The sequence below is a fragment of the Archocentrus centrarchus genome, chromosome 13 (assembly GCF_007364275.1).
Source record: "Archocentrus centrarchus isolate MPI-CPG fArcCen1 chromosome 13, fArcCen1, whole genome shotgun sequence".
Lineage (NCBI taxonomy): Eukaryota > Metazoa > Chordata > Actinopteri > Cichliformes > Cichlidae > Archocentrus > Archocentrus centrarchus.
Genome location: NC_044358.1, coordinates 11,677,632 through 11,688,664, shown reverse-complemented (window position 1 = coordinate 11,688,664; position 11,033 = coordinate 11,677,632). Strand labels below are relative to the sequence as shown.

Here is an 11,033-nt window from a genome sequence, read left to right as displayed (position 1 = left end):
ATTTTCCAGCCCTAATCTTACACGAATCTCTGAGGGAGGAAACACATAAAGGACACAAACCAAAGGTGACCTTAAGGAGAGCATTGAAGCCCAGCTCTGCTTCTGTGCTGGTGAACTGAGCCAGCCTTCTCAGGAAGTGTATGATGAAAGTTGCACTGAAGCGCAGAAGGGCCTGGAGTTTATTCATGTGCAATCTGCCATTTTCTATTTTGTTGTTTGCTGTCAACATGGTTTCACTGCACATTTTTCCATTATGGCGCACCTACAAAAGGCTCGACACTGTTTCACCAACGTGCCTGCCGCGGGTTTGAAACCCAAACAGCTGAGGTCCCGCTGGGAAACATGATCGGCAGGAGTATCTCGATACACGCTCAGTGTTGAGGAGTGTGCAATACTCCACAAGTGGTTTACATAACTCTGAGCTCTGTTTGTCTTATTCATGCACAAAAGCTGAATATCTTCACACCTCTCACATCCTCAGTCTCTCTGAGACGGCAGCTACAGACAGTCTGTTTATGGCACGTCTGAATCCAGGACTCTGTCTCTGAATCTCTGGAAGAAATGTGGTTTCTGTAACAGTGATGTAATATTCATGTAAGATGGCATTAGCTGTGAATCCTAAACAAAGAGGAAAAGACTGAAGAAGAAAAAAAAGAAGGAAATGGCTTTATTTGGTTTGATATCGCTGTGAAATCCTCCTCCAAAGCACTCAGATAAGACAGTCATCTGATGCTGCTGCATATGAAAAATATAAAAACCACACATATATACACTGCTCAAAAAATAAAGGGAACACTTAAACAACACAATATAACTCCAAGTAAATCAAACTTCTGTGAAAACAAACTGTCCACTTAGGAAGCAACACTGATTGACAATCAATTTCACATGCTGTTGTGCAAATGGAATAAACAACAGGTGGAATTATTGGCAATTAGCAAGACACACTCAATAAAGGAGTGGTTTCTGCAGGTGGGACCACAGACCACTTCTCAGTACCTAGGCTTTCTGGCTGATGTTTTGGTCACTTTTGAATGTTGGTGGTGCTTTCACACTCGTGGTAGCATGAGACGGACTCTACAACCCATACAAGTGGCTCAGGTAGTGCAGCTCATCCAGGATGGCACATCAGTGCGAGCTGTGGAAAGAAGGTTTGCTGTGTCTGTCAGCGTAGTGTCCAGAGGCTGGAGGCACTACCAGGAGACAGGCCAGTACACCAGGAGACGTGGAGGAGGCCGTAGGAGGGCAACAACCCAGCAGCAGGACCGCTACCTCCACCTTTCTGCAAGGAGGAACAGGAGGAGCACTGCCAGAGCCCTGCGAAATGACCTCCAGCAGGCCACATATGTGCACGTGTCTGCACAAACGGTTAGAAACCGACTCCATGAGGATGGTATGAGGGACCAACGTCCACAGATGGGGGTTGTGCTCACAGTCCAACACCGTGCAGGACGCTTGGCATTTGCCAGAGAACACCAGGATTGGCAAATTCGCCACTGGCGCCCTGTGCTCTTCACAGACGAAAGCAGGTTCACACTGAGCACATGTGACATACGTGACAGAGTCTGGAGATGCCGTGGAGAGCGATCTGCTGCCTGCAATGTCCTTCAGCATGACCAGTTTGGCAGTGGTCAGTATGGTGTGGGTGGCATTTCTTTGGAGGGCTGCACAGCCCTCCATGTGCTCGCCAGAGGTAGCATGAATGCCATTAGGTACTGAGATGAAATCCTCAGACCCCTTGTGAGACCATATGCTGGTGCGGTTGGCCCTGGTTCCTCCTAATGCAGGACAATGCTAGACCTCATGCGGCTGGAGTGTGTCAGCAGTTCCTGCAAGATGAAGGCACTGAAGCTATGGACTGGCCCGCCCACAGGTCTGGGAGGAGATCCCTTAGGAGACCATCCGCCACCTCATCAGGAGCATGCCCAGGCGTTGTAGGGAGGATGGAGATATATATATATATATATATATATATATTATATATATATATAATGGGTGGGTGTGGGGGGGGGGGGGGTGACCTGTATTGCTCAGCAGCTTTTGTGATCACAAACATGATCAGTCTGGAACATGGACCGCTTTCTGCTGAAGTAGTTGCTCTGATCTGTGGACACAGAGTTAGCATTAGCGCTGTATCGGGGGAAGGCTTTAATAAAGTGAGCAGGTCTCCAGATTCATGTCGATCCAGCTTCTTCCTGTGGTGCGTAGGACTCTACCCTGAGGACACATCCGAAGTCAACTACAATTAACTTGCTCAAACACTTGGAATATCTTATCTTCCATCTTTGAACGTGTCCTTCTAAGAAGCCTGAGTAGTCCGGTCTCCCCCCTCCTAAAGGTCAATGTTTATTATGTTTTTGCTTTTTGGGTCTTATGTCTCAGTCTCATCCTTTCCACATATGGGAGAATATTCCTCCCCCGTTGACAGGAATACAATGCTTGCTGGTATCTTTATAAAATTGAATTAGTGATGAATCATCCATAACCACGAATCATCCGTCAACAATACCCCCACCACCCACTGCTACACCCCCTCCAGGAAAATTCCATGTTTTCAGGGAAGCTAATGCCATGTTTGAAAGAACCCACCTTTCTCTGATCAGCAGAAGAATACAAGCATACTTATATGACCTATATGTTAGCCTATCATGACAAACAGAGAGAGGCTCTGTGATTGCACCCATATAGCAGGTTATTCAGAAAGGGTTTTCTGCAGAAACATATCAGGAAAAGAATAAGTAAATAAAAATGATACAAATAAATAAGAGCATGGAAAACAGTATTTTGTATGTATTCATGTTACAGTTGTACTCATTTAGGACAGGCTTTCTGCATATTAGCTTTCACACTGAACTATTTTCAGCTCACGTCTTCACTCGAGTCAAGCTACATGAAGCGAATTCTGTTCATTGACTTTGTCTGCAGCTTCTAAAATACACTTTTGTTCACACCGGTAACGCTCTGCAGTGCCATTAAAGCTGGGGTGGGCAAAATGCTGTTTGGCTTAACTGGACAAAAGAAATCCATAATACTCATTCAGGATATTCAGTCCTGCTCCTCCTACTGCCTCTGTTTTTCCAGGCTTTGGAAAATCAAGCTGTGACAGTCAGTCCTCTGCATCAGGAGAGAGGGTTAACATAAAGCGGTTTTTCATGTGTTATACATCAGGTACAGTCATATGTGAAAAACTGAGTACACCCCCTGATTCAGTAGCCTGTAGAAGCTTAGCAGCAAAAACTTAAAGCAGTAATTTTTCATGGTCCCTCATGCCAGACGGACGGCCTCACCTTTGACCTTAGAACACTTTGGTGTGTGGAGGAGCTCACGCCCCGACTCACTGACCCTAAAGGTGCCCGGGTCCCATGGCTGCAAAACAAACCTAAGTCATCACCCCTCCCCCAACGTGTTGACAGGTTGATATGTGACTTTTGTGCTGATATGCTCTATGTCCATTGTGACACCATGTATTATGGCCAAACATCTTTAAACATGTCCAAAGGACATTGCTCCAGAAGTCTTGTGATCTGTTCAGACGCATCTCTGCAAACTTAATTCAGGAACTTTAACATTTAACATGCTACTGAGGCGTGCAGCGTCTGAGTTCCTGGTTTTCTGCAGTTTCTCTGAGCATTGCACAGTCTGACCTTTGCTGGGACATCCACTCATAGGAAGATTGTGGCGTTGTGTTAGCACACACCTGAATGCTCCACACCAGCAAACTACCAAAACCTGTTTTAGAGGTGGCCGCGCTTGCTGACGACCAACAAATTACATGTATTTGATTAGTAGTACCAGGCTGCTACTTACCATCTTAATCACTATATATCTACTATATGTTCAATGAAACATAAGGCTACACAAAGAAAAAATCCAGGCATCATTGACAACATGTCAACAAAAAGAGGGAAGTTAAGCAAAACATGATGAAAATATAAAAAAATAAAAAACAAAAAAAAAGGTAAAAAATATTTTAAGACCACTGTCACCTCCTCCCAAGCGATGGTTATACTGAAGCGAATAACGTCATGCATTTATTGTCAGCAGCCACGGCTAGTTTGATAAACCGTGCCTTGTTTCTTCTTGCAGAGGAAACGTTGGATATGTCACCCAGCAGAGCTGACCGCGGTCATCACGACCACAACACCAGCGTAGCTTCATCACTGCCGTTCATGGGACGCACGCTCATCCTGCACCATCACATACTGTGAGCCCTCTGTATCATTACAGTGATGGAATTGTACAAATAACCTTCATCGATTACCTACATGCATGTCAAATGTTGTTCATCTATTATTAATCATAAGAAAATGCATGCAGATCTCATAACATGAGCTCAGTGATTAAAGAGTTTCCCTCTGAGCTGTTACACAGTAGAATGACGACACAAAAGATAAATTAGGATATTTATGATTTACATCACTGAAATCAGTGCATCGTGCTCCAAGTTTCTGGACAGTGTAATTGGGGGGGGGCTCATTTGCATTTGGGTAAAAACTTTATTAACAAAACTGAAGGCAAAGCACAGCTCAAGCTTCCATAGAATAACAGCCTACATCACCCCTCTGTCAATCACTAAAAGTGCCACAAGTATGATAATCCATCATGTTACAGTTAAATATTAAAACAACACAGCCACTCGGATATACTGCATAATATATATATATATATATTTACTCTAGGGACCTTCAAGACATTAACAGCTTCTACAGAAGGAGGGCAGCCTCGATCATTCTCTTGCCCTGTAGCGCCATCTAGTGTCGTCTCAGCACATTTACAGTAGTACAATCAAACAGCAGCCCGGCAGCGGGAGGTGAAATTAAAAAGCTCAGGACAAAACAGACACTTTGTACCGTTCACAATCTGTAATACTTACAGTCTGCGCCTCAGGACTATGAAAATGCTGAGGGATGTAACAGTGAGGCGAGCGAGGCAGAGGGTTATTATAAGCATTTCAAAAGGAGGATTCCACCTATTTTATTTGCTCAAATACAAGTTAATATGTTTTGCTCTTCCTGATTTAGCATGCTGTGCCTTGATGAGGTTGCTGTACTAAATCTTTATATAACTGAAATTTTATCTGTGATTTTTAAGCTTTAGGAAATGCATGTTGACGGGGAGCTACGACACACTCCCGGGTTTCCCAAAAGAAAAGGAAAGTTGGCTGAAAGGAGGCACCAAGACTGCACCCAAACACCTGTTTTAATGACATTTAAGGGTATTTTTCATCGTTCTTTGTGATTTCCATAAATTCAATATGAAGCAAACATTTTAGCACCTCTGCTGTGCAGCACAGAGTGCATGAAACCTGCTTTATTTTTGTATTGTGTTAGTTCACAGACCCAAACTCGTGAAACTCGTTTCAAGAGTTTGGCTTCTCTTCACTGAATGAAACTGAAAAATACCATCATGTTAAACCCTAAAATCTTACATCTTTCACCCTCATCGTGTTGCATTCAGAACCAACTGGAGTGGACGTGATCTGCAGTCAAGGAGCCAAAACGTACTCATTTTAAAACAGACGGGATTCCCTTTGACGGGGAGCTCAAATAAATACAGTTCAGGCACAGTTCGTACTCATGCTAAAAACTGCAGGTTTATTGTGGAGTCACCCCCCCCCCCAGCATCAGCTGGGGTAGTAGCAGGAGTTGATTTTTTTTTTGGGGGGGGGGGGTTAAGTCATATCCTGTTATTACAACAACTCATTTCTCTACGTTTGATAACAGACAGCAGTAGACTTCAAATGATTCCAGTGATACTCATCTAGTGTGACATCTCTAAATGTTTCTTTGCTTTTGTTTTGAGTCCAGTAGGCACAGAGGAGGTGCTGCCCCCTGGTGGCAGGAGGATAAAGGTGAGGTGAAGATGTGACGAGGGTCAGACAGGATTCCAGAGGAAGTCAGAGGTGCGGGTGTATAATGTTGCCTAGGCAACCACCCACTGCAGGATGCTGGTGTCTTTCCCGCCGGTGGAGAGCAGGCAACTGTCATCGTGCAGGAAGGCAACGTTGGTCACGTGACTGCTGTGGCCACTGTACTCGTGACTCGGAGCCTGGACAGGTGAGAGAAGGTGTTACGAAGTGAAGCAATTAGAAGTCAACAACAAGCTCGAGCGTGAGCGGTCCCCTTTCATTCCTCCACTGCTGGCAGCAGCCTCTTGATAAAATAAATAACATCAGCTTATGTCCTATAATCTACCGTTACCTACATGCCCCTTAGAAAAGGTTGCAGGTTCCAGGAGCCAAATATCAATTATTGGAGAAAAAATATTTTACGTTCTTCCCAAAATGAATCATTTATGAACCTTTAAATGCTTCTAAGGAGAAAAAGTCTGAATAATGCTGGGGGGGGGGGGGGGGGGGGGTGGGGGCATCTAACTGCTCAGCTTCATTCCAAAACTCTTTAAAATATGCTGCAACTTTTTACAGCTTGTGATTTTCTGGACTATGGCAGCCAGTTTGTCTTAAATGGACAATTAAGTTTACAGCCCCAGTTTAAGAGGCTTTGACTGAGAACTTGTAAAAATGGTGTCTAACAGCCTGCGACGCTTTGTGAGCACAATATAAACACCTGGTAGAAAACTGGCCGCATTATGGCCTGCTAATGATAAGGTATCCTGTCATTTCTGCTGAGCTTTCACAGTGTTCATCAACACTTCATCACAATGTGGTTGGGAGACAAACACACAGCCACCCGGCCCTGGCACTGCTCAAAGTCAGCGTGCGGATGAAGCAGAACGGATTTCAGCGTCAGCGTACGATCACGCAGACGCTGGTCCTGATGTGCTTCGTGTTCGTCACTGCGAGTTTACGGGACTGACCCTTGGTTGAGAGCAGGGGAAGGAGAACAAGTGCACTTTGCCAAAGTCATCAGCAGAGGCCAGCAGGGATCGATCATGTGACCTGCACACAGCGTTGACGTCTGTGCCATCTGCTCCATCTGGCCAGATTCCTGCAAGAGACAAAAAGGAAAAAGAAAGAGCCGAAGGCAGAGTTAGCAAATCAAAAACACGTGCACGTCACCGTCAGCGCAGGAATGTCGAAATAAAAAGTCAGAGTGAAAGCTGCGCTCGTTTCAGATGAACGGTAGAAAGCACCAGGGTGTTTTTAAAATAATCTAATTGTTGCATGTAAAGGTGCCGGTGTGTCTGTTCTCCGGCTGAACACGATCAGCAATAAGCAGTAAATAAATGAAGCCGTGAGGTGCACCGTGTACAAAGCTATGGACATCCAGCTGATTCACCTCTTATTACTTAGCTTTTAATTCTCAGGGGGCTCCGAGACTTTAGGAACCTACCAAACGTGTTGAAGCTCAGAGTGCAGCTGGACGTGGCCCACTCCAGGTTACGCACAGTGTCCGTGTTGGTCACATGTTTACCGCTGGATGCCTCCCCTGAAAGCCCCCCCCCCCACACACACACACAAACCACACAAAAAATATATATTTGATGCCTCATGTGCACATAACTGAGATGTCAATGATGCGAGGCTCTGTATTTTAGCAGACTCTTATTATGACAGTAAAATTAAAGGGGGAGCTACAAGTGAGCATGAACAGATGAAATATGACGTACAGAAGAGGATCTCATAGTCTCCTGAGTTGGTGACCAGGTAATGGCTGTCTGAGGACCAGTCCACATGGGTCACGAAGCTGGAGTGTCCCTGAGGAAGAGGCCGATCACACACAGTGAGCCTTTAAAGCCTTCACACACCTGAGACATGACTTATGAAGAGTGATTACTGCAGGAACGAGATGCACTCATAAAATTTAGAACTGGTGCTGCGTGTGAAGATGTACTCACGGTGCATTTGCCCACGCGGCTGTACTTGCGGCCGTTTTCAGTGACAGCGTAGATGTAAACAAGTTATCATGGGAAGCGACGGCCAGGAAGTTACCGTCTGCAGACACAAATTAATACATGTGGCACTGAAATATGAAAGCTTAATGTTTTATGGATCAGATGAGGCTTTACCTGGAGAGTACTTGACATTGGAAATGATCTCATTGCCATCTGTGTGCATAGAAACAAGATCCCGAGTGTCAGTGTCCAGCACCAACCACCTGCAACACACACAAGGATCCAAACAGGAAGGCTTTAAGTAAGAGATCTGCTTTTCTGACAGCTGTGAATGTCGTGTCAGTGCTGGGTTTCTAACTCTGGGGATAAAAATGTTGCAGCCAGCTGAGAGGCTCACTTTCCAGTCATGGTCCCCACAGCCAGAACAGCCCCACTGGGATGGAAACCCGCAGACCTGCCCGGATCCTGAAGCACAGGCGGGAGCGGAGAAGAAGACCACTTTGTTAATCAGCATTTGTGATTGAATTGGCAGCTCAGTCCTTAATGCTAGCCTCATTCACAAAAACCTTACTCTTCCTCACCTCGATGGTCTTGCTCCAGAGGGGCTGGTGGGAGTGGGCGTCCCAGAGGTGAACCTGTTTGTCCTGTGAGCAGGTAACAAACTGCTCCATGGTGGGATGGACGTCCAGACCCCACAGCTCATCTGTGTGACCCTGTAACATCATGTAACGTCTTACGGAGCACGCAAAGAGTTTAAATATTTGTTAGCAGCCATTCTGTGAATTTATGAGCGTGTACCTGTACAATAGGAGTTAATGTATCAGGGAAGGCAGCTCTGATGATGGCGTTCTTGGTGGTTCCAACAAAGAGTTCTCCTGGTTTTCCTTCAGCCAGAGCCCGAACGGGACCGAAAGACTCTCCCACCTGGACACAACACACACACACGCACACACACACACACACACGCACACACACACACACACACACACACACCTGTTACGCCTTTCTTTTAATATTTTTTAATTTAAAATGAACTTAGGGACAGTTTAATCACAGCACTGAGAAAAGGTGTAAGATTACACCTAAGCGGGCTCCACGTAAATCTCAGGACTGATTTCTCCTCAGGATTATCCTGTCATTGTGCTCCTTTTATGCCGTTCAGCCCTCTTACCTCCATCTCTGCCTTTTTTCTGTAGCTGTGGTCCCACAGCACCACCTTGCGGTCTTTTCCTCCTCCAGACACCACGGTGCCGTCCTTCAGGACACAAACTGAGAAAATGCCGCCTTCGTGGGCCCCTGACACCACCTGGCTGATGCGGGTACCACCTGTCAGGACACACAGGACATCAGAACATGAGCAGAGGGCGCCCTGCCTCCAATGCATTCCTTAATTTGTGCCTCAGTAACGATGAATGAATGATTTCATTTAAAATCAAAACCTGCAGCCTGCAGGAATGTTTACTGAGGAAAGACGGCATCTTTTATGGCCACGTTTAGATGGTGGAAATATGAATGTTTTACTGAAACAATCGCAGACAAACAAACGTGTGTTCAAATTTTCATTAGTCTGAGCAGCCCAGCAAAACATCTGCTTAGACTCTACCTTTGGCCCAGATGTAGAGGTTCCCACTGGAGTCTCCTGTGATGGCGTCTCCATTCTCAGCAAATGCCACACACAGCACATACTTTGGTTTCTCGTGTTTCTGCAGAGAAACAGGAAGACAAGGCTGCTGGAACAGAGTCCACTTCAAGAAATAAAAACTAATAAAAATAAAAACTAAGTGCATTTTCAGCCACAGCGAGGTCTTAGGAAAAGAAGAACTTGGTGTCTCTGCCGGCAGTACCTCAAACAGGCCCTGTCTCTTAGTGAGAGTGTTCCCTTCCATGGTCCAGAAGTTGATGTGAGATTTTCCACAGGTGACAATCAGGTTGGTGTCCATGGGATGAAACACAGCAGCCAGCACAGAGTCATTGGAGCACTGCAGGGACAGGAGCCAAGATGCTAGTGTTTGTTTCTATTTACTGCTGCCATGAGAATGAATACCCTGTAAATATCCTGAATATCTGGAACCAGCAGATCAATAATGAGACAGCTGTATGGATGGGAGCGGGCTCAGGTGGTCATACCTTGACTTCAGCCAGCTGCTTCTCCTTCTGCCAATTCCAGACTGACAAGATGTGATCGTTGGCATCGTCCACAGCACAGAGGAAGGTGCCACCATTCTGATAAATGAACCAATAAATAGCTGATTAGATCTTCATAATCAGCCCTCCAAAATCAAAAATCAGGGCCACTGGGTGCGGGGGTAAGTGTAGAGGAAGGGACCGTAGTTATTGGAATTGTGTTATATTTGGCAGGATTATCAGGAAGCACTGCATTTGAAGCTGTTATAAAATATATCACATGATGAGCCTGGTTGTCCAAAGCCTTCATTTTATCTAAGCCACAGATTTGAATCATTGTCAGTGTTACAGCCTCCATACTGACACACCACCCTGAAGTACTGCTGTTAGGCCTCTGATTTATGATTCAGGCTGACTGAACACACAAGAATATAATTATTTTTTCTCAAGCTGGAAACAGAGGGCTCATTAAGCGCAATGTTTCTGGAAATACACTAAAATAAAGGGACTCATTAGGAGGTGGTTTTTCTTTAGATTATTCAGAGGTGTTCCCGGGCCCGCCCACTTGGCGTCCACCTGTGCTGCGTGATCTAAAAGGATGAGACGCTGCTCACCGACTTGGAGAAAGCCACGCAGGTGACCGCTCTGTCGAACACTCCCGCTCCGAGCACGTGGAGCGTGTTGAGGCTCACAGAGTCCCACACACGGACATGAGGAGCCAGCAGCTGAACACACACACACACACACACACACACACACACACACACAGAAAGAGGAGATGACATGTGAGACACAGAAATTGTTTTTTTTTGGTTCCCACAGAACACGACTCCTCCAGTTTTGATGCGTGTGACGTCATTAAGCTCTTCAGTCTTCATGCAAACTATTTTAATCACATAAATGTAACATTAAATGTAACTGCCATTAAATATTAACGTCCTCTCTTTTTTTTCAGCCATAACGTCAATATTTCGGGATCAGGGAGACCGATGATTTTCACAGCACCTTTCCATCTTTAGAGTTTCCAGCCACTTGTCCTGTTGCTATGGTAACCATGTCAGGATGCACACTCAGGCTGAGAAGAGAAAAAAAATAAATTATTTTTTATCACTTTT

At 45.4% G+C, this 11,033-nt stretch overlaps 1 protein-coding gene across 1 annotated transcript in view; it reads right to left on the bottom strand.

Moving 5' to 3' along the window:
• Positions 1-4,391: 4,391 nt before the first annotated feature.
• Positions 4,392-11,033, bottom strand: part of eml2 (EMAP like 2) — a 29,663-nt gene continuing 23,021 nt past the window's right edge. Inside the window, 16 exon segments of the mRNA XM_030744342.1 lie at positions 4,392-6,048; positions 6,817-6,947; positions 7,293-7,388; positions 7,570-7,657; positions 7,798-7,859; positions 7,862-7,894; positions 7,969-8,057; positions 8,192-8,259; positions 8,376-8,507; positions 8,593-8,718; positions 8,966-9,120; positions 9,398-9,497; positions 9,639-9,773; positions 9,922-10,017; positions 10,533-10,643; positions 10,924-10,993. Coding sequence (XP_030600202.1) covers positions 5,923-6,048; positions 6,817-6,947; positions 7,293-7,388; positions 7,570-7,657; positions 7,798-7,859; positions 7,862-7,894; positions 7,969-8,057; positions 8,192-8,259; positions 8,376-8,507; positions 8,593-8,718; positions 8,966-9,120; positions 9,398-9,497; positions 9,639-9,773; positions 9,922-10,017; positions 10,533-10,643; positions 10,924-10,993 — 1,618 coding nt within the window. The 3' untranslated portion in view covers positions 4,392-5,922.